General features: G+C 47.0%; 1 protein-coding gene across 2 annotated transcripts in view; it reads right to left on the minus strand.

Moving 5' to 3' along the window:
• Nucleotides 1-23,020, minus strand: part of KLHL18 (kelch like family member 18) — a 43,156-nt gene that overhangs the window by 5,407 nt on the left and 14,729 nt on the right. Inside the window, exons 2-9 of one of the 2 annotated variants that reach the window (XM_063122552.1) lie at nt 19,918-20,048; nt 18,531-18,671; nt 14,481-14,679; nt 11,732-11,892; nt 7,960-8,096; nt 4,242-4,464; nt 1,787-1,891; nt 1,552-1,663 (exon numbers count right to left, since the gene is read on the minus strand). In XM_063122552.1, the coding sequence (XP_062978622.1) occupies nt 1,552-1,663; nt 1,787-1,891; nt 4,242-4,464; nt 7,960-8,096; nt 11,732-11,892; nt 14,481-14,679; nt 18,531-18,671; nt 19,918-20,048 (1,209 nt within the window). Of the gene's footprint in view, nt 1-1,551; nt 1,664-1,786; nt 1,892-4,241; nt 4,480-7,959; nt 8,097-11,731; nt 11,893-14,480; nt 14,680-18,530; nt 18,672-19,917; nt 20,049-23,020 lie in introns of both variants that reach the window. The other variant, XM_063122544.1, reaches the window with a different exon arrangement.

Here is a 23,020-nt window from a genome sequence, read left to right on the forward strand (position 1 = left end):
AAGATTATTTGGTTCCACCCTTGCCTTTGGCTATTTTTTACTCCCCTATGGGGATTTCCTTGCTTTCACACTTCAAGTTAAAGGAAGCCAGATTCCAGCTAGACATCAGGGAAAACTTCCTGAATGTTAGAGCAGTATGACAATGGAATCAGTGACCTAGGGAGGTTGTGGGCTCTCCCACACTAGAGGCCTTCAAGAGGCAGGTGGACAACCCTCTGTCAGGGATGCTTTAGGGTGGATTCCTGCATTGAGCAGGGGGTTGGACTCGATGGCCTTGTAGGCCCCTTCCAACTCTGTTATTCTATGATTCTATGATTCGGTAGTGGCCATCTCCTAGGTTAGGGTGAGAGACGGGCTCTGGTGCTATGAGATTTGTTAAAAGCTTTTATTGGTATCCAAGAAGCTCAATGTTTCGGATTGTTAAATCCTTCGTCAGAAGGTGGAATGAGTTGGTAAACTGTCCAAGGCTACTGGACAGCCTTGGACAGTTTATTGACGAACTCAGCTCCTACGCAGAACGCCGGCAAGAAACTTTGAACTCTGGGCAGCTTACGAACTCATTCCATCTCCTGAGGAAGGATTTAACAATCTGAAATGTTGAGCTACTTGGATACCAATAAAACCTTTTAACAAATCTCATAGCACCAGAGCCTGTCTCTCACCCACACCTGCTAATCGGTGCTTCTTTCCCTCCCGTTCACACGCGCATCTCCTAGGTTAGCCAATTTAACAAACCCTTTATAAGGCTAAAATGTGGATATCGTAATCTGCCCTGAGCCCTCGAAATAAGGCAGGAAAGAAGCAGGTAGTTCATGACCCAGTGTGGTGTAGTGGCTAAAGTGTCGGACCAAGAGTCAGGAGATCCGGGTTCTATTTATTTATTTATTTGATTTATTAGTCGCCTCTTCCACCCGGTCACTACGTTCAACATCTAAGGTCCTCCTCCGGGTGCCTACTCTGAGAGAGGCTTGGAGTGTGGCAACAAGGGACAGGGCCTTTTCGGTGGTGGCCCCCAGACTATGGAACTATCTCCCTGACGAGGCTCGCCTGGCGCCAACGCTGCTATCTTTCCGGCGCCAGGTTAAGACTTTCCTCTTTGCCCAGGCATATGGTGGCGCATCTTAATCACCCACATGTTTAGTTTTTTTTAACGGTTTTTAATGCTTTATATGTGTGTGTTCTGTGTTTTAGAATTTTAAATTTTGTATACTCGTTTTAATCTTAATTTCAGAATTTCTGTAAACCGCCCAGAGAGCCCTGGCTATGGGAGTGGTATATAAGTGAAATAAATAAATAAATATACTGCCCCATAGCCTAAGTTCTAGTCCCCACTCGGCCATGGAAAACCACTGGGTGACTTTGGGCCAGTCACAGACTCTCAGCCCAACCCACCTCAGAGGGTTGTTGTTGTGAGGATAACATGGAGAGGAGGATTATGTATGCCACCTTGGGTTCCTTGGAGGAAAAAAGGCGGGACATAAGTGCAATAATACATACACGATACACACGTAATGCAAACAAGGAAAAAGGTACAGAAAAAAAAAGACTCACACTATTGAAGATCTGCAATCCGTCGTGGCCCCCAGAGACAAAGATCCTGCCTTCGAAGACCGTGACGCCAGCCGCGCTGCGGTTAGAGGTCATTGGGGTCACCACCATCCACCTTCCCAAGAGACCAGTAAAGGAAGACGAATGAGCAGCAGCCAACAGAAAGAGAACACTGCAAACCTCTTTCCAACGGGCAATAATAAATAGGAGGACACAGGAGCTGTTCAGGAATACTCACTTGTCTGTTTCAGGTGAATATGTTTCCACGGAGTTGAGGGAAGAGGTGCCGTCGTACCCGCCACAAACGTAGATTTGTCCATCCAGAACTACTGTTCCCATGGCACTGAAACGAGCCACAACCCCCTACCATTAAGAACTGTTTGTGTGTGACCAAAAAGCATTTTTTAGCAAGGTCTTGAGGTTATGAAGAGCCTCGTGTGGCGCAGGGCGGTAAAGCAGCAATTTCTGCAGCTGAAACTCTCCCAACGGCCTGAGTTTGATCCCAGCGGATCCCTGCCTGGTTTCAGGCAGCTGGCTCGGGTTGACTCAGCCTTCCATCCTCCCGAGGTCGGTAAAATGAGTACCCAGCTAGCTGGGGGAAAGGTAATCACGGCCGGGGAAGGCAACGGCAAACCACCCCGCTATAAGGCCTGCCACGGAAACGTCAGCAAAAGCTGGCGTCCCTCTTGCACGATAGGTTCCTTTCCTTCCTTTCCTTAAGGTTAGGCTTTATCTCTCCGGACCACTCATTAACACCCACTTTTCGTTTCTCATGGATTGGAGCCAGACTTTGTCATGCTTCGAGTAGACCCACTGAAATCAACGGTACAAGTCAGCTATGACTAACTGAAGACCCAATGATTCCCAGCGGATCTATGCGAAGCAAGCGTGTGTTTGGAGCCAATCCCATGCTTTCTTGTTCGAAATCGTTTTGCATGTTTGCTAAATGAGTGTGACCTGCAGTTACTATGAACAATTAAAGTGCTCCCTTTTTACCTCCCCCAGACCCAGTAGAACAGCATTCCACAATCTCGTGTCCTCCAGATGCGTGGGAGTACAACTCCCAGCATGCCATGGGTGACTGGGGCATTCTAAGAGTTATAGTCCAACAAACCCAGAGGGCATAAGGTTGGGAAATGCTGTAGAACAACCACCTGGCTGGCTACTGAGGACACCAGTCTCCCTCGACTTGGTACCTTCAGATTATTAAATCAAGCCTGACACGTGACTGATTCATGATATTTTTCTAACATAAGGGTACACAGATCTAGGGTAAGTTTGGAACAGACGAAGCAGCTTATTTTGCTTCTCCACAAGTACCGCAAAGGTCAACATCTTCATGAGAATCATAGCTTTAAAACACCAAAAACGAGTTCCTAATCTTCATGAATAGGGAAGGCTCTTTGAAAATGCACAAGTGACCATTTTGGGCAAAGCATTTGGAAATAATTTGATGCACGTGACTGGGAGGGGATGGAGTTTAATGCAAGCCCCTGGACTTGCCCCATCTAGACATGAAACTAGTATATCAGTGAAAGTATACCAGATTCCAGGTGGACATCAGGAAAAACTTCCTGACTGTTAGAGCAGGACGACAATGGAACCAGTTACCTAGGGAGGTTGTGGGCTCTCCCACACTAGAGGCCTTCAAGAGGCAGCTGGAGAACCATCTGTCAGGGATGCTTTAGGGTGGATTCCAGCATTGAGCAGGGGCTTGGACTAGATGGCCTTGTAGGCCCCTTCCTACTCTGCTATTCTATGATTCTATGGTTCTATGAAAGTGGGCTGTTAGAGAGAACAAACTCTTCCTGGAACACATTCCAGGACAGAGTGTCTATTTATACCCACTTCAGCAAACTCAGTACTTCTGAGTTGGTATTGGGACCTTGACTTAAGATCAACATTCCTTCTACAACCCAAACTCTGCACTCAGAATTATATGAACAAAGCATAGTTTGGGAACATTTACTTCGCTGAAATTTAGTCTGTTCCCAAGGTCCAGATTTCTTTTATGCTATTCTTTGCAGCCGGCACGCTTTGGTATTCGTAAGTCCGAAAATTAACATCCATGCAGAAATCCAATTAAAATAGCTTAAATGGCATGCATGTTGAAACACTAACCACTGCTGGAGGTCCAATGTAGGTTGTCTGGGACTTCTGTCTCCAGCTGAATGTGCCTTTTAAGGTAGTGAACGGATACCTAGCAAATATTAGGGCTGTGCAAATCCGAAACCTCGGATTCGAATCGAATCACGATGGCCATTTTATAACGGACCCGCCATTTTAATTCTCAGCCCTAGGCCTCCATGAAGAAGGAACAGCCTACAACTCCCAGCATGCACTGCCTGGGAGGGCTGAACCTACTGGAGCCTAGGCACAGTGAGCACTCTTGTTGATCCCGCAGCCGCCACCGCGATCGCCTGCTCGCAAGCACGATCACTTGCTCGCCGCCGCGAACAGTTGCCCGCCGCTATGATCACCCACTCCCTGAGGTGGGGGCTGCCTGTGGAACACACAAGGACCCCTCCAGGGACTGGAGTATCCTGGTTCACTTCCGCCCTAGTAAATATGATATTGTTCCCCTAAAACAGAGTGACTCTCCCATTTGTATAGCAGTCCGAAAATTTGCTGGACCACCTTTGATCTTGTGGAATCTACAGATTTCTCCCTCCCCACCCATTTCCTCCTCACACCTTCGTTTGCTGTTCATGCTGCCCACTTTGGACCAAGAATCCGTCTCGGGGTTGTAAACTTCCACGGTGCTCAGTCGCAACTGCCCGTCATATCCACCAATGGCGTACAAGAGTCCATTCAGCACAGCGACACCCACGCGGCTACGAGCTGTTGTCATTGGCTGGCACTTCTCCCAGTGGTTGGCAATGGGGTCGAAGACTTCCACCACGTTCAGCGAGTCGCCTGCATAGAAATTCGCTGCTCACATTTTAAAAAGTGATCCTCGCAACCACAGGTTCGTTAGCATTGGCAGCGTGGGAATTTAGCAGCTCAAATCCCTGTTCCTTTGGGGATTAGAACGCAGGGACATTTCACAAATTTTATCATCTAGTTGGATTCATGGCATTTACATTTGGACTGTAGTTTCATTTTTATTGCATCTAATGATAGCAATCTTGAATGCCTCTAGTGTGGGCTCTTCCACACTAGAGGCATTCAAGAGGCAGCTAGACAACCATCTGTCAGGGATGCTTTAGGGTGGATTCCTGCATTGAGCAGGGGGTTGGACTTGATGGCCTTGTAGGCCCTTTCCAACTCTGCTATTCTATGATTCTATGATTCTATGATAGCTGTTCAGAATACTACTGGGATAAGGGGCTCACGGAATAACGGGCTCAAGTTACAGGAAGCCAGATTCCAGCTGGACATCAGGAAAAACTTCCTGGCTGTTAGAGCAGTACGACAAAGGAACCAGTTACCTAGGGAGGTTGTGGGCTCTCCCACACTAGAGGCCTTCAAGAGGCAGCTGGACAACCCTCTGTCAGGGATGCTTTAGGGTGGATTCCTGCATTGAGCAGAGGGTTGGACTTGATGGCTTTGTAGGCCCCTTCCAACTCTGCTATTCTATGATTCTATGATAGCTGTTCAGAATACTACTGGGATAAGGGGCTCACAGAATAACGGGCTCAAGTTACAGGAAGCCAGATTCCAGCTGGACATCAGGAAAAACTTCCTGACTGTTAGAGCAGTATGACAAAGGAACCAGTGACCTAGGGAGGTTGTGGGCTCTCCCACACTAGAAGCCTTCAAGAGGCAGCTGGACAACCATCTGTCAGGGATGCTTTAGGGTGGATTCCTGCATTGAGCAGGGGGTTGGACTTGATGGCCTTGTAGGCCCCTTCCAACTCTGCTATTCTATGATTCTATGATTCTATGATAGCTGTTCAGAATACTACTGGGATAAGGGGCTCACGGAATAACGGGCTCAAGTTACAGGAAGCCAGATTCCAGCTGGACATCAGGAAAAACTTCCTGGCTGTTAGAGCAGTACGACAAAGGAACCAGTTACCTAGGGAGGTTGTGGGCTCTCCCACACTAGAGGCCTTCAAGAGGCAGCTGGACAACCCTCTGTCAGGGATGCTTTAGGGTGGATTCCTGCATTGAGCAGAGGGTTGGACTTGATGGCTTTGTAGGCCCCTTCCAACTCTGCTATTCTATGATTCTATGATAGCTGTTCAGAATACTACTGGGATAAGGGGCTCACAGAATAACGGGCTCAAGTTACAGGAAGCCAGATTCCAGCTGGACATCAGGAAAAACTTCCTGACTGTTAGAGCAGTATGACAAAGGAACCAGTGACCTAGGGAGGTTGTGGGCTCTCCCACACTAGAAGCCTTCAAGAGGCAGCTGGACAACCATCTGTCAGGGATGCTTTAGGGTGGATTCCTGCATTGAGCAGGGGGTTGGACTCAATGGTCTTGTAGGCCCCTTTCAACTCTGCTATTCTATGATTCTATGATTTTATATCATGACCCTTAAATATCACATGTAGCTTTTGTAAGGGTAAGGTAAGGGTTAAATGGAACTTGGGGCTGGCATGTCTTTTAATGTGTTAATTTTATGGTCCATAGGAGGGAGATAAGCGGCCCAGCTGCATGTGGGAGACTGCCGGTGCCAAGACCGCTTGTGGCATGTCCGCTTGGCCTTGAGAGAAATTAACATCTCAGGCAGAGGTGTGAAAGGATCCACGCATCAAAGCCGAAGGGAGGGGGAAGGAGCTTGAAAAGATAGTATAAAGTCTACCCTGTGGGGGATTAAGGACGGGCGGCTGGACACCAAGGTTGGGTGACGTATGATTCGTAGTTTCAGTTTTCTGGCTTGCTCCTTCTGGGTTCTTACATATATATGCATGTTTTTATAGTTTTAGTCTGCTAATCCCATGTATCCTACCCGTTTCCTAAATAAAAAGGTCTTAAACCTCAAAATTGTGAGCCGTGAGTGTCGGTCCTGGGGGTCTGTGCTAAATCCAGTCAAGAAACCAGCTTCTGCTGGGGCGTGCTTCCTTTACAGCTTTTTCTAGGGCTGGGCACCCCCCCCCCAATCCGCCTCGGAGGCCGATCTGCAGCATACATATTAAAGGCGTTATCCAGTGTTGCCGCTCTGCTTACGCCATTGACATAGCTCTAGTGCAGTGGTTCCCAATTAGCTAAGTACTGCGGAGCCCTTGTTTTTCAAATGCCAAGCCCATGGACCCTCTACTTTTGAAAAATTTATTATCTCTATAGCAGTTACCTGTGCGAAGCATTTTTTTTGGAGAAAATAAGGGGTAGCCCCTAATAAGCAAAGGATTTTAGGTGTACTAAAAAACAGGGGAGTAAAAAATAGCCAAAGGCAAGGGCGGAACCAAGTAATCTTCTACAATAATATTATTAGTAAAAGTTTTATTAAAGTGCCAGGTGCCTACACGTTTCGAACACGGTTGCGTTCTTCCTCAGGGCTTTATAACATTAGTGCAGTTATCTGCAGAAGCTGCTAGGCTAAAAAACGGACCATAAAATTTGTGATATTTGTGATATTACCACGCAAAAATGACAATGATTTAGTTAGGAATATAAAGACGAATTTAATTTTACTAACGTCTAGTTTACAACTGAACAAATTATGACTTTTCTAGCAGCTACTAAACCTAAATGTGATGGGAGAAATCATGCCTGTTTTTGTCCCGAACAATCCCTTCCACATCCAGCTCAATATTTCCTACTTTTAATCTCAAATCTGGATCAACATCAAGCCGATTTCTATGCTTGTTCTTCATATGACAAAATGTCGAAAACATTTGTTCACAAAGATATGTGGAACAAAAGGGAACTAGATGTTTCAAAGCTTTTTCACTTAACTTCTTATAATCAGGAAAAACCTTCACCCAGAATTGGTCCAGTCTATATTCTTTGAAAAATGATTTCAATGAACCATCACAAGTCACGTCAACAAATGCATCTTGCTCTCCCACAGATAGAGTTGTTAGTTGTACACCACCACATTCAAAAGAATTCCTTCTCCATGAGTTTTCAGGATTAGGTGCAGGGAAGTAATCTCTGAAGCTAGTCGCTAAATCACGCAGGTGCTCAGGGATGTTATATTTTACTTCTGGTAGGAATTCGTTGTCAGTGGACTCCAGAAATGAATGGTGAATATGTGAATGGTGCCACGGACCCCCTGGGTGGGTTACGCGGACCCCCAATTGGGAACCACTGCTCTAGTGTAAGAAAAATGTCTCCCTGTCCACATTCTCCACACCATGCATCATTTTGTCCACCTCTATCATAAGCTGGCGCAATGTGTTTCCCAGGGAGAAAGTCATGACAGCAAAAAAAGGTTTACATTCAGAGGTATTCAAACAGACCGCTTTGCATGATTTCATGGCACATGTCCCTGACGGGCAACAGAGTTGAAAGATACCTGCTGAGTTGAGGCCTCCCACGGCGTAGATCAGCCCTGCGATAGAGGTGCAGCAACGGGAGCGGGTTTTGAAGGCCGGGAGGTGCGGCCGGCGCTCTGGCATGAGGTGATAGTCTTTCGCTTCATCCACAAGGTCCCTGAAATCAAAGGCCAAAGGCACAAAGAGGACAATCTGGTGAGCACAATACTTAAAAGGGAAAACGGTGCAGAAGGAAAAGAGTCAGGCAACAATGGCTAAACACCTGCCTCCCTTCTCCATAGCTTTTCATAGAATCATAGAATAGCAGGGTTGGAAGGGGCCTACAAGGCCATCAAGTCCAACCCCCTGCTCAATGCAGGAATCCACCCTAAAGCATCCCTGACAGAGGGTTGTCCAGCTGCCTCTTGAAGGCCTCTAGTGTGGGAGAGCCCACAACCTCCCTAGGGAACTGATTCCATTGTCGTACTACTCTAACAGTCAGGAAGCTTTTCCTGATGTCCAGCTGGAATCTGGCGTCTTTTAACTTGAGCCTGTTATTCCATGTCCTGCACTCTGGGAGGATCGAGAAGAGATCCTGGCCCTCCTCTGTGTGACGACCTTTTAAGTATTTGAAGAGTGCTCTCATGTCTCCCCTCCATCTTCTCTTCTCCAGGCTAAACATGCCCAGTTCTTTCAGTCTCTCTTCATAGGGCTTTGTTTCCAGACCCCTGATCATCCTGGTTGCCCTCCTCTGAACACGCTCCAGCTTGTCTGCATCCTTCTTGAATTGTGGAGCCCAGAATTGGACGCAATACTCTAGATGAGGCCTAACCAGGGCCGAATAGAGAGGAACCAGGACCTCACGTGATTTGGAAGCTATACTTCTATTAATGCAGCCCAAAATAGCATTTGCCTTTTGAAAGCACAAGAGAGGTCAGCGCCATCACTTATTAATGCCATCATCTCTGAATATCTCTCTGGGCCTTTATGCTAGCCAGTAGCACGCTCTCTCCACCACCACCACCCAGGTCAAGGAGGAGCACCCCTCCAATCTTCAGGCACATGCAGAGACGTGTGTGCCGACGGATCCATGATGGCTCTGCGCCAAGGGATATCTCAGCATCCTGGAAAATTCAGCGTACGTGTGAAAACCACCCAATTTTCTAACCTTGAAAATGCATGTGTAATAATTGGAGAAATCTTAGCTGAGGGTAAGAGTGGAGTGGGGTGTGCGTGTGCCGAACAGAACTTTCAGTCACTAGGGCTCCAATGGTCTGTATAGCTCAGCCTTCCTCAACCTGGGGCGCTCCAGATGTGTTGGACTACAACTCCCAGAATGCCCCAGCCAGGCTGGGGCATTCTGGGAGTTGTAGTCCAACACATCTGGAGCGCCCCAGGTTGAGGAAGGCTAGTGTAGCTCCTCAACCCTCTCATGACCAACTGAAGGAAAATATTTTTTTTTCTTGTAGAAAATAAGGAAATCCATCCAGATTTGGGTTCGCTTCCAATTTAGAATTTGAGTGAATATACCCAAACCTGGCTATGTTCAGCAGTGGCAAACGTGGGCCCAATATGGCGAGCAGTAAACATATCTAGGAATCTATGGTGCGCCCACATCTGTAATGGTCACTGCTGCAGGTTGGCGTTCGTAAAATGGGTATAACCGTAACCTACCTCATATAGACAAGTAAGCCCTTTCCTCATAGAAGTGCTAGAGAAATGAATAATAATAATCTACGAAGTTAAGAGAGCCTGGTGCTCTTTCCTGCGTGATAAATATCTGTTTATATTTGACAGCAAGGGTGCATAGATGACAGCAAGGGTGCATTCACACATGCATGGTAATCACCCGACTGTAAAATTCAGGGATGACTTGCATAAGTGAACACAGACGTCAGAGGTTCTTATATCCTTAAAAAAAATGTCACTGGGGGGGGGGGGCAGTTCATACGCTTTGCTGCTGAAAAACCACTGAGTAAAAATTCAGTGTGGTACGCACGCGTGCATGTAAGTCAGACCCACAAGAATGTGACCTGAGAGGAGAAACTTCCGGAGGCGAGCAGCAACAACTGAGGCACGCCCATTCACACTCATCATTGTGGCTGATGCTGTCAGAGCAGCTTGCTCCATACCAGGGGTGAGCAACGTGTTGCCCACGTGCTGCCCGCAACCCCCCCCCCCCCGCTGCTCCGTTGCCCCCAAATTATTTATTTAAATGGCTTCTTTAGTGGCTATGGAAGACCCTAATGGACGACTAAATTTAGCTTTTTTTGATGCTCCATAGGCACCATGGAGCACCAAAAGAGTTACATTTAGTTTTCAAACAAGCTGAGTTTAGCCACTGCAGTGTTCTGCAGCAGTTTGCGGCTGAATTTCAGCAGGTAACTGGCAATTTAGGTCTTCTTCTTCTTCTATTTGGGGATCCTTGCAAGCTGCATGGCACCCTGAGGACCCTTCATGGCGGGGATCCGGGGGCGAAAATGGCCCCTGGACTTCCAAAATTTTCCCACCTCTATTTTATATATTATTTATTTTATTTATAGCATTTTTATAGCGCCGCCTCACCATTTCTGGCATCGAGACGCTTTACAATAACATATAAAACAATTCCATTAAGACCCTCAACCCACATTAAGACAATTCCATTAAAACCCTCAAACCATTAAAAGCCCTCAACCCCAATTTAAACCACTCCCTCCCCAGACTCTTGTGAAAATAAAAACGCCTTATAAAGGCATTTGAAGCAACTGAAAGTGGGAGCCTGTCAAATCTCCAGGGACACATTGTTCCATAACCAGGGGCCAGCCACTGAAAAAGCCCTGGCCCCGGCACATTCCAATTTGTAGCGGGGGACCATCAGGGCACCCTGCTCCTGAGAGCGAGTCTGCCAGTGGTGAGACACAGGAGAGAGGCGAGTGCTCAGGTATCCAGGACCCAAGCAATGCAGGGCTTTATGCATGGTCAACAAGACCTTGTAGCGCACCCTAGCAGCCACCGGCAGCCAAGGGAGCTCTTGAAGCACCAAAGTGATAGAAGACCACTTCGGGAGCCCCTTGACCAACCTGGCTGCTGCATTTTGTACAGCCTGTAGGCGTTGGATTGGCTTCAAGGGAAGCCCTGTATACAACAGGTTGCAATAGTCCGGTCTGGAAAGAACCGGGGCCTGGACTGCGGTGGTAAGTGCAGTCTGTGCACTATGGAGGAGGTCAGTGTGGCAGCTTGAAGCAACAGGATTCTGGACTGGACTGCTTCAGACTGCAGGTGTGAAAGGGAGTCATATATCTGAATGCTCCCGGCCGATAATGGAACTATCAAACCAGGGGACAAGGCTACATTCCCTCTCCTTGCAAGACGTGCAATGCAATCCCATTGTGCAGCGAGCTGGTTATGTGGACAAGCATTCAAACATGAAAGCCCCCGCTCCAAGCGGTCCAGCCCAGAATTCTGCCGCACCTTTCTCTGTCGTGCCTGGAAGGGCTCGCACCAAAAGCAAAGGCCTCAGTCGGGGCCTCTAAGGGACGCAGGGCCCGAGACAACGGAGGGCAAGGCAGCTGCGCAGCCCGTCGCTTGCCCTGAGCTCAAGGGACAGAAGATACGAGAAAGAGAGAGAGAGAGAGAAGGACGACAATGTTCTTACTTCAACAATCGGTACGGGCAGGGTCATCTGGAGGAAAACTCCCTCTCTGTTTTGCCTGCATGGTGGAAAAAGGATTTCAAGTTTGGGGGCTCCACACCCGTCGTTGTCTCTTGCTGCTTCTTTTGCATAACTTCCCCCGCTGCTGCGAAGAGGCAAAGCGATGCCACCACACCCACCTGCACTTGTGGCAGCAGCGAACGAGGTCGTCCTGTTGCACGCGGTCACTGAGGAACTGAGGCCGGCAAAGGGGCAGGCGGATTTTGGAGAGGAGCTCGGGCAAACAGGGCTCTCGGTGCTCACGGTCGTACCTCACCCAGGCCAAGGCGGCTTCAAAGACCTGTCGGAAGAAGAGCAGCGCTCGTGGGAAAGCTGTCCAGTACACGCTTCTCTGTCTTCAGTGACACCGATAGATGATCTCATGGAGCCCCATGCCATCCCATTTAAATCCCACTTTAAACCAAAGAAAGAAGTCCCCAACCATTTTCAGCCGGAGAGCACTTTGGGTATTTTGAGGGCGAGTTATGGGGCTCTCTTCCAAAAACGGTGGAGGTGGTGGGTGCGGCCAGTGACAACACCCGTATCCCAGGAGGCAAGATGGGGAAGCTAAAAGGAACGCCGACGCAAAAGCCTAAGTACAAGTCAGACCAAAGCACAGTATTTCGTTTGCTTGTTTGACTGGAATTATGTATGTCATCCTGGGAATAACAGGGTACGGAAGAGTGGGGCATAAATAAAAAACAAACTACTCTAGAGGTTTCCTTCAATGCATGCTTAGAATCACAGAATAGCAGAGTTGGAAGGGGCCTAAAAAGGCCATCGAGTCCAACCCCCTGCTCAATGCAGGAATCCACCCTAAAGCATTCCTGGCAGATGCTTGTCCAGCTGCCTCTTGAAGGCTTCTAGTGTGGGAGAGGCCACAGTCTCCCTAGGTCACTGGTTCCATTGTCGTACTGCTCTAACAGTCAGGAAGTTTTTCCTGATGTCCAGCTGGAATCTGGCTTCCTTTAACTTGAGCCCGTGATTCCATGTCCTGCACTCTGGGAGGATCAAGAAGAGATCCTGGCCCTCCTCTGTGAGGCAACCTTTTAAGTATTTGAAGAGTGCTCTCATGTCTCCCCTCTATCTTCTGTTTTCCAGACTAAACATGCCCAGTTCTTTCAGTCTCTCCTCATAGGGCTTTGTTTCCAGAGCCCAGATCATCCTGGTTGCCCTCCTCTGAACCCTCTCCAGCTTGTCTGCTTCTTTCTTGAAGTGTGGAGCCCAGAACTGGACGCAATACTCAAGATGAGGCCTAACCATTGCTGAATAGAGGGGAACCAGTAATGGAGCCCAAAATAGCATTTGCTTTTTTTGCAGCCACATCACACTGTTGGCTCATATTCAGCTTGCAATCTACAATTCCAAGATCCTTCTCATTTGTAGTATTGCTGAGCCAAGTATCCCCCATCTTATAACTGTGCATTTGGTTTCTATTTCCTAAATGTAGAACTTGGCATTTATCCCTATTAAATTTCATCCTGTTGTTTTCAGCCCAGCACTCCAGTCTATCAAGATCACTTTGAAGTTTGTTTCTGTCTTCCAGGTATTAGCTATCCCACCCAATTTTGTGTCATCTGCAAATTTGATAAGTGTCCAAATCATTAATAAAAATGTTGAAGAGCACTGGGCCCAGGACTGAGCCCTATGGTACCCCACTCATTACCTCCCCCCAGTTTGAGAAGGTACCGTTAATAAGCACTCTTTGAGTCCGATTCTGTAGCCAGCAGTGGATCCACCTAACAGTTGTCCCATCTAGCCCACTTTTAGCTAGTTCGTTAATCAGAATGTCATGTGGTACTTTGTCAAAAGCTTTGCTGAAGTCAAGATATATGACGTCCACAGCATTCCCACAGTCCACAAGGGAGGTTACCCGATCAAAAAATGAGATCAGATTAGTCTGGCAGGATTTGTTCTTGACAAACTAATCTGATCCCATTTTTTGATCAGGTAACCTCCCTTGTGGACTGTGGGAATGCTGTGGACGTCATATATCTTGACTTCAGCAAAGCTTTTGACAAAGTACCACATGACATTCTGATTAACGAACTAGCTAAAAGTGGGCTAGATGGAACTATTAGGTCTTCATCTGGTTCCAAATACACCAGCAAGACTCTTAAACCGAGCTGGTTTTTTGGAACATGCAATTTCTCTTTTCCATCAACAAGATACAGAGCATTTTGCAGCACTAAGGATGTGGAACAGCCTGGCCTGGGAGACCAGACTTTGCTTACTTTCTGCCGTTTTTTGAAGACTGTTTTTTTGGGTGTGTGTGCATGTGGTCTTTATGTGATTATTCTTTCCTTCTCCAGTATTTATGTATTTATTCATTACGTTTCTAATCTGACCAATAATTAATGTTCTCTTTTTAATAAATTGTTAAAAAGCAAAAATGCCACAGAACAGTTTAAGATACAAGTATTTAAAAGAACAAAATACAATATAATGCAGAACAATAAACAGCACAGGAATCGATAAGAGGGTGCCATAATAACCTAGAACTAGGTCTCTAAAATGCCTGGGAGAAAAGAAAGGTCTTGCTGAAAAGGGAACGTGGGTGCCAGGCAAACTCCTTTGGGGAGAAGTGGGGTGCCACCACTGAGAAGGCCCTCTCTCTTGTAGCCACCTGCCTAGCTTCCTTTGGTGGGGCTCTGGAGGGGGGGCTCTGAAAATGACCTAAGCACCTGGGCGGGTATATGAGTTGTGCCTTTGTTGTTTTGTAGCTTTGTAATTCCGCCTTTTTTAAAAAAAAAAACTGCAAGATACAGGATATTGTTTTCAATTTAATACGTAAGCTGCCCTGAGCACTTCATTGCAAAACGGTTAAGGTGGAATACAAGTCTTGTAATAACAAAACTAATCCGCTGCCGGACACCGACGGGCACGTACCTGCTCCTCCAACTTCACGTTGAGCTCGTCTCTCGAAACCAGCTCCAAGACGTCTTCCAAGGGCAGAGCCAGGAACTCCTCCGACATGGACACCTCCACAAAATGCTGGTGGATGAAACTGTTGGCAGCGTCGTAGAGTACGGCACACATCATGGTTTCAGCGAACTGGCGCACCCCCAGGCAGTTCTTGGGATGAAGCCTTTAAGGACGATGCAGATGAATACAGCAGAGGAGTTGAGTAACTGGAAAGAGTTTGGCCTGCTTTGTTTTTCGTTTTTTTCCTGTCCATCAGACAAGGCGTTATCTACGGAAAAGCCAGTCCCCATTATCCTGTCACGCTCTGTGGCAAGGCTGAGAGACAGGATCCAGGAAGGGGCAGCACAAAGAGGAGCCAGCCTGATTTTCAACAGGACTGGCCTTGGCTCAGTTCAGGCGACACGTTAGTCAACGGTGGTTTTAGAACTCCACGGTGGAGTTTTTACACCGCCATTGAGAAATGTGTTGTCTGGCGGGAAAACTCCACTCAATGGTGGAGGTTTTTTTGTTTTTGGGAAAACACTCCACGCAGAATATCCACCATGTGCAGAGGAGAGTTCCTGCACAACCGTTGTGTGGAGGGCTCCATGGAGTTCTCCGTGGCATTGAGATGACTTTTCCCAGTGGCTACAGAGTTCCCTGGCAAGAGGGGCGAAAGGAGAGAGTGCCGCTCTAGGAGAGCTTCTGGGATTGTTTTCTCGCAGCAATGGCTGATGGGATACCATTGGGAGGACCGGGGGGGCGAGAGGGCGGAGGAACTGTCAATCAAACATTGCGATGGATTTTCCTCAACTCCATGGTAGCCCACAGTCACACAACGGTGGAGTTAGAACGTGTTGTGTGGGGAAGGCCCCTAAAAACTCAAACGTTGAGTGGAGTTTTTACATTGCATTGACTTAACGTGTCGTCCGAACTCAGCCAATGACTTCTATAGGGCTTGGGAATAAATTATTTGATGCACTTGGGGACACTACTGCAGTGAAGGCATATTGTTAATTGTTAAATCTGGTTTTGGTTTTGTTTTAAAAAGGATACATGTTTTAAAATATTTTTATAGTGTTGTTTGCCCCCTGGAATGCCTAGCAAAAAAGGTGTTTTAAAACAAATGTTTTTAAATAAACACAAATATTTTATCCCCACCATCAACCCTGGGTAGATGGTTCCTTCTTGAAAGGGACCCTCATAGGTCCTCCTTCCAAACCCAACTTACCGTATCTGTTCAACTCTGCAATACAAATTATTATAAACTTTTAACAATTAATTGTGAAGTTGTCCATTCATTTTCAGGAGTGCAATCATTTATCTGCAAATCTAGGTATCAACAGTTTTAATTTGAGACTGTTCTGAATTGGATCAGATATTATTTAGGGGCCGAAATGGAGTGAACAAAAATTCATGCTCCGTCTTAATATGTTGATAATAAAAAGACACTCTTTAAGGTAGATGTCAGGAGAACAAGTGAAATGAAATACGAGGAATTTTGAGAAATCAAATCCATCTTTGGAATTCTAGGTTTCATTCATTTTTTTCATTGCTCCCCCGCCCCCCCCACACGCCTCCTCCTTTGTAATTCTACATGAGACGCACCCTGAATTGATATCTCAGTTTATCTCTCTACAACCAGAGGAGATGATATTAATAAAGTTCATCATACCCACTTCCATTAAAATAGTTATAGCTGCATCAGAAAATACACTTTGCTGTAGCGCAGCCTTCCTCAACCTGGGGCGCTCCAGATGTGTTGGACTGCATCTCCCAGAATGCCCCAGAGCAGGCTGGGGCATTCTGGGAGTTGTAGTCCAACACATCTGGAGCGCCCCAGGTTGAGGAAGGCTGCTGTAGCGGGTTTGTCCACCCAGTCTTTTGAACCTTAATCCACCAGCATGACACAAAGAAGAAGCTTAACTAAGATAGCATTTTGTGGGAGGGGGGCGAGGACAGAAGAGATGGCTTTTAGAGACGCCACAGATTTTTCAAATTCTCCACTTCTCCAAGTGCCTGAAGCAGGAGCCAGTATTTCCCCACTGCCCCCAGCCCTCCCCCCATCCCAGCCCAAGCTACTGGGCTCCATTGCACAAGCTTCAGCCAACTAATCTACCCAATGAAACTTGACTGAAAGCTATAAACCCAGGCTGTTCAGAGCTTTATCTTCTGTGTTTTGACCTTTATCCCAGACACGAATTCTCAAGGACCCCAGCAGGCACCTCTGCCTTTATCATACTACTTCCTCCTAACTCGAGAGGAATGCAAATTGTTTTATAGAGAAAAGAATCAGCTGCGTCCTAGATGAGAAGCCAACCTCTGCCTTCCATGTCAAGGGCCCTGGCCTATTTAACTTGCACAATGGTGCCCCTCCTTTGAGGAAGGGCACCAAAGGTATCAGTAGAAATGTTTCTGGGTGGGGCTGCATTTGGTGGTCAGAATTAAGCCGGTGAGGCTGGGGGCATTTTTGCATCGAATGTATTACAAGAATATTCTCTTGATGATTTTGATTTTTAAGCTGTTCAGGTTAAGCAGCACAAAGAAAGCTTTAGCACTTAACATGGTTTGGGGGAATTCAAATAAATTACTAAAGAGATTCCCCTCCACAACCTTATTCGCCGAATACTTGCTTGAGTGTCTGTGGGATTATTTTGACAAAGGGAGATGCACAGTTGTAAAAGGAGCCACCCTGACCCCATCACTGTTTGGACTTCCAAGCAGCTGACCCCCAAAGGAAAACCCATTTGAGCGGCTGACAATAAGGCACGGCTAAAAACCAGAGCCAAGCTGTAACGGCCTTCCTTAATATACCGAAACATATGCCTTATTAATCGCCTCGATGGGTTTTTGATACAGAGTGGTATAAATGTCTTCATTCCTTTTGGGAGATGACGGAACCCAAGTTAATTTGGGGAAGCCCTGAAAACAAGAGTCATGCTCAAGTCCCCCCCTTGCCACCCCTTCGATGGAATCCGTCAAGGGGGGGGGCAGGCCCCTCAGAGCACCTCTCCTTGGCACGGGGGCAGCTGCACTGAAAGCCAGAGCATCCACTCTGGCAATCTCCGCATCTGTGGCAACAAGTCTGGCTTTTAGGTGGTTTTAGGAAGCGATGGTTGAGGGACCGGCCCACCACCACTAGCCCTTCTTCTTGAGGTGGTCCACGGAAATACTGACCGGGGTCATACTAGGCAGTGATTCCGGGCTCCCCTATCATGTGGGGCATGGCTCACTTTCTACAGTTATCTGGGTCTGGATTGCACAGGCAGGTTGAGTCTCTGCAGCAGCCTCGCCAACCTGGCATGCTCTAGATCAGCCTTCCTCAACCTGGGGCGCTCCAGATGTGTTCGACTACAATTCCCAGCAGAGCTGGCTGGGGCATTCTGGGAGATGCAGTCCAACACATCTGGAGCACCCCAGGTTGAGGAAGGCTGCTCTAGATGTATTGGACTGCACCTCACATCAACTCCCAATAGGCCCTGCTGGCTGGGGATGATGGAAGTTGTGCTCCAACATATCTAGAGGACACCACCTTAGGGAAGGCTGCTCTGCATTAATAATAATAATAATAATAATAATAATAATAATAATAATAATAATAATTTATTTATTTCTTACCCGCCTCTCCCTTTGGATCGAGGCAAGGAACAACATTAGTACAAGAATCAACACATCTTAAAAATTCTTGATTTTACATTGATCTGGGTGGGCCTGCCGGAAAAGGCTAGTCTTTAAAGCTGTCTTAAAATCACAGAGAGAGTTAATTCTACGAATCTCCTCCGGCAGGCTGTTCCACAATCTGGGGCCGACAGAAGAAAAGGTCCTCTGATGTCGGCCAAGTTTTGGCTGACTGAAGTAAGTTCTCCCCAGAGGACCTGAGTGTGCGGGGCGGACTGTATGGGAGAAGGCGATCCTGCAGGTAACCTGGACCCAAACCAGGTATTTGTGCGTGTATGATCCTGTCTTGGGCCATCTGACGTGTCTCAGTAAGTGATTCTGTAAGTGTAGCCTTCAGAAGACACCCGAATGCCTCACCTCTCTCTGAGGAAAGAGCAACAGGCGTCCTTGATGTTCTGCAGCTGCAGGAAGCTTGCCCCCATCAACAAGGACTGGACGTTCTGCTGGTCGATTGCCAAGTGTCCGTTGTAGGCAAAGTTGATCAGAGCTTCCAGTGCACTAAATGGGGCAGAGAAGAGTTAGGAAGGTCAGCTGCATTCAAGGTGTGGCTTTTATCAACTACTTCAAGACCCAATAATTCATTAACCACTTCAAGACCCAAGGTCTGTGCTGGATTGTAGCCTCTTGCCAGATTCCAAAGATTCCAGGCTTTCAATAACAAGAATACCATGCAGCTGGTCCTCGAGATTGCAGAGCAGAGATAAGCTGGAAAACAGTGGCCATTCTGGACTGAAAGTACACACCAGCAAGCAAGGGAGAAGTAGCCAAAATCTGTCACGGCTCTCAAGTATCAGGATTCCCTAAGGCCATCCTACAGCTCCGTAGTGCACCATCCTCTTCGATCCCACCCACCCTTTTAAAAAGCCAATTAACTAGGGGTGATATTATAATTACCCCAATCTTAAAATCACTTCACTGGCTGCTAATTAGGTTCCGGGCAAAGTATAAAGTGTTGGTTATCACCTTTAAAGCCCTACCTGGTTTGGGTCCAGGCGACCTGCGGGAATGCCTTCTCCCGTACAATCCGCCCCGCACGCTCAGGCCCTCTGGGAAGAATCCACTTCAGCTAGCAAAAACTAGATTAACCACTGTTACCCAGAGGACCTTCTCTTCTGCTGCTCCCAGACTGTGGAATGGCCTGCTGGAGGAGACTCGTCAGCTTGACAGTCTTTTAGCATTCAAGAAAGCTATCAAGACTGATCTCTTCCGGCAGGCCTATCCAGTAGAATTTTAGTATGCTTTTAGTATGCTAGATTGTAAGCCTATGCGGCAGGGTCTTGCTATTTACTGTGTATAATCTGTACAGCACCATGTACATTGATGGTGCTATATAAATAAATAATAATAATAATAATAACAGTGTATACTATGTTTCTAATCAGTATTTTATGCTTGCTGTTGTTCCCTGCCTCGATCCAACCGGAGAGGCGGGTAAGAAATAAATTGTTATTATTATTAATTACTGTCTTCCCCTCTCCCAAGTGCCTGGAACAGGATCCAGTATTTCCTTTTTCTCCAGATCCTTGTAAGTTGGGTTTGACGGAGAAACAGAACCATCCCAGCACCCCTGAGGGCCAGCAAAGGTTACAGCCTCCACGTGGAAGCCGCTACGAATAGCTTCGCGTGGGCAAGCTGTTCGTTCAGAAGAGCTCATCACATGGATCAGGCACCGGCCTGGAGCGGGGAGGAAAACCCGCCTGACCTGGTGGTGACCTGCTGCACACTCCTAAAGCCTCGGGGTTACCTTGGATCCATCCCTTGCATGACGATTTCATCTTGCTTGCACTCCATCATGTCATTTGTGAACATGGCGTGGAAGTAAGGGATGGAAGCTGCCAGGACAATCCGGTGGGCGCTGAATTTGTGGTCCCCAACCTGAACAGAAATGGAAGACGACAGATGTTAGTTATTTGGCCCCAAGCATAGAATCATAGAATCATAGAATAGCAGAGTTGGAAGGGGCCTACAAGGCCATCGAGTCCAACCCCCTGCTCAATGCAGGAATCCACCCTAAAGCATCCCTGACAGATGCTTGTCCAGCTGCCTCTTGAAGGCCTCGAGTGTGGGAGAGCCCACAACCTCCCTAGGTCACTGGTTCCATTGTCGTACTGCTCTAACAGTCAGGAAGTTTTTCCTGATGTCCAGCTGGAATCTGGCTTCCTTTAACTTCAGCCCGTTATTCCGTGTCCTGCACTCTGGGAGGATCGAGAAGAGATCCTGACCCTCCGTCTGTGTGACAACCTTTGGGTCGTCACACAGGTTGGGTCGTCCAGCAGGAATGGGCCGTTCAGAAGCAGGATCCAGGTTACATTTACGGGGAAGGGCTGTCGGCCTCAAGACAGAGCACATACTTCACAGGAAGAAGGACTCAGGTTCAATCCCTGGCACCTCTCGTTGAAAGGAACTTGGGCAGCAGGCTGGGAAAAATTCTACCTGGGACCTTCGAGAGCCACTGCCAGATGGATTAGGCAGCTACTCAGCTAGACAGGCCAAGGGGCACAGTCACTATAAGGCAGCTTCAGTTTGAGGGGCTGCCACAAGGAGAATAATTATGTGTACAGGAAAACAACCATCTGTGAACTGTACCACCATGGCTGCCCTGAAAGGAAAGGAAATGAACCTCTCGTGCAAGCACTGAGTCATTACTGACTCTTGGAGGGACTCCAGCTTTTGCTGACGTTTTCTTGGCAGTTCTTATAGCGGGGTGGTTTGCCGTTGCCTTCCCCGGCTGTTATTACCTTTCCCCCAGCTAGCTGGGTACTCATTTTACTGATCTCGGGAGGATGGAAGGCTGAATCGACCCGAGCCGGCTGCCTGAAACCAGCTTCCGCTGGGATCGAACTCAGGCCGTGGGGAGAGTTTCAGCTGCAGAAACTGCTGCTTTACCGTTCTGCGCCACACGAGGCTCATGAAATGTATTTGTACAAGACCAGGTTAGACCTGAGGGCCCGCAAAGGTCTGCCCTGCTCTGTAGAAACTAGAATGAGCTGTAAGGTTATAAGTCTAACCTACTCGGAGACCAGTAGGATGTCACAGAATGACAAGCCTCAAGTCAGAAAAAGGTAGCAGAAAGCAGTGGGCAGGAGCTGGATCGAAGAATAGCCATGATCTGAGGGAGCAACCATACTTACAAACCGGGTTTTTCCAGTGCCAGAAATTTAAGAGTGCAACACATTTTACAGTTATACTTGTTGGGAATGTTTTGCTACAGCCTGGCCCAACGGGAAAAAACAAAACAAGAAGAACAAGGTCCCCAGAAACAACATCAATGTAAACACTCCTGGTGTATGAGACCTACAAGATAGTACTAGGTCGATTAGTTGCCAAATTAATAGAAATTATTTATTTATTTATTTATTTCAATTTTTATACCGCCCAATAGCCGAAGCTCTCTGGGTGGTTCACAAAAATTAAAACCGTGAAGAGCATAAAAACAACCAACAAATTTAAAACACAAATACAAAATACAATATAAAAAGCACAACCAGGATTAAAACCACACAGCAAAAACTGATATAGGTTAAAATATGGAATTAAAAGAGCAAGGTTAAATTAGGTGTTAAAATACTGAGAGAATAAAAAGGTCTTCAGCTGGCGACGGAAGGAGTACAGTGTAGGCGCCAGGCGGACCTCTCTGGGGAGCTCATTCCACAGCCGGGGTGCCACAGCAGAGTAGTCACCTGCCTCACTTCCTTTGGCAGGGGCTCACGGAGAAGGGCCCCTGTGGATGATCTTAAGGTCCAGGCAGGCACATATAGTAGGAGACATTCCTTCAAATAACCTGGCCCCAAACCGTTTAGGGCTTTGAATGTTAGTACCAGCACTCTGAATCGGGCCCGGACCTGGACTGGCAGCCAATGAAGTTGTAGAAGGACTGGCGTGACATGATCTCGCCAGCTAGTCCCTGTTAGTAGGCGGGGTGCCCTGTTTTGTACCAGCTGAAGTTCCCAGACCGTTTTCAAAGGCAGCCCCACGTATAACGCACTGCAGTAATCCAAACGAGAGGTTATCAGAGCATGGATAACTGCAGCTAGGTACACAAGTGCAATTGTGCTAATTGGTTTACAGATGTACAAAATCCATCAGAACTCCAAAACAACTGTATCATTTATGCTGGTCTATGTAGCAACATTGTTGACATTTATGTGTGATCTATTTAACAACAACTATAACAGTTATAGTTATAGACCTCACAAGTTTAGTAACATTTTACAATAATTGATAACATTGCAGGAAGTAACACTTCTCGAATAGGAAGTATCTAACACGCAACGGTGGAGATTTTTGGGGGAAAAACCGCTCCACGCAGAATACCCACGCTTTACAGAGGAGAGTTCCTGCACAACTGTTGTGTGGCGGGCTCTGTGGAGTTTTCCATTGTGTTGCGTTGACTTTGCCCACTGGCAATAGCAGCGAAAGGAGCGAGGGCAACCAGGATTGTTTTTTCGCAGCAAAAACAATCCGCTCCCAGATTGTGGAATGGCCTGCCAGGAGAGATTAACAGTTTTTCTGAATTTAAATAAGCTATAAAGATGGTTCTCTTCTGGCAGGCCTACCCAGCCGAATTTTAAGATGTCTGGCTGTTATTTTAATAATTGATTTTTATATGTTTTTAATCAGTTTTATGTATTTTACTGTTTTTTTATAGTATTTTTGTATTTAATGTCGTTCCCCGCCTCAATCCGAAGTGAGAGACAGGTAAAAATACATTATTATTATTATTATTATTATTATTATTGGCTGATGGGATACCATTGGAAGGTCCAGGGGAGGAGAGAGGGTGGTGGAACTGTCCATCACACATTGCGATGGATTTTACTCAACTCCACGGTAGCCCACAGTCCCAC

Source organism: Elgaria multicarinata, chromosome 1, assembly GCF_023053635.1.
Source record: "Elgaria multicarinata webbii isolate HBS135686 ecotype San Diego chromosome 1, rElgMul1.1.pri, whole genome shotgun sequence".
Lineage (NCBI taxonomy): Eukaryota > Metazoa > Chordata > Lepidosauria > Squamata > Anguidae > Elgaria > Elgaria multicarinata.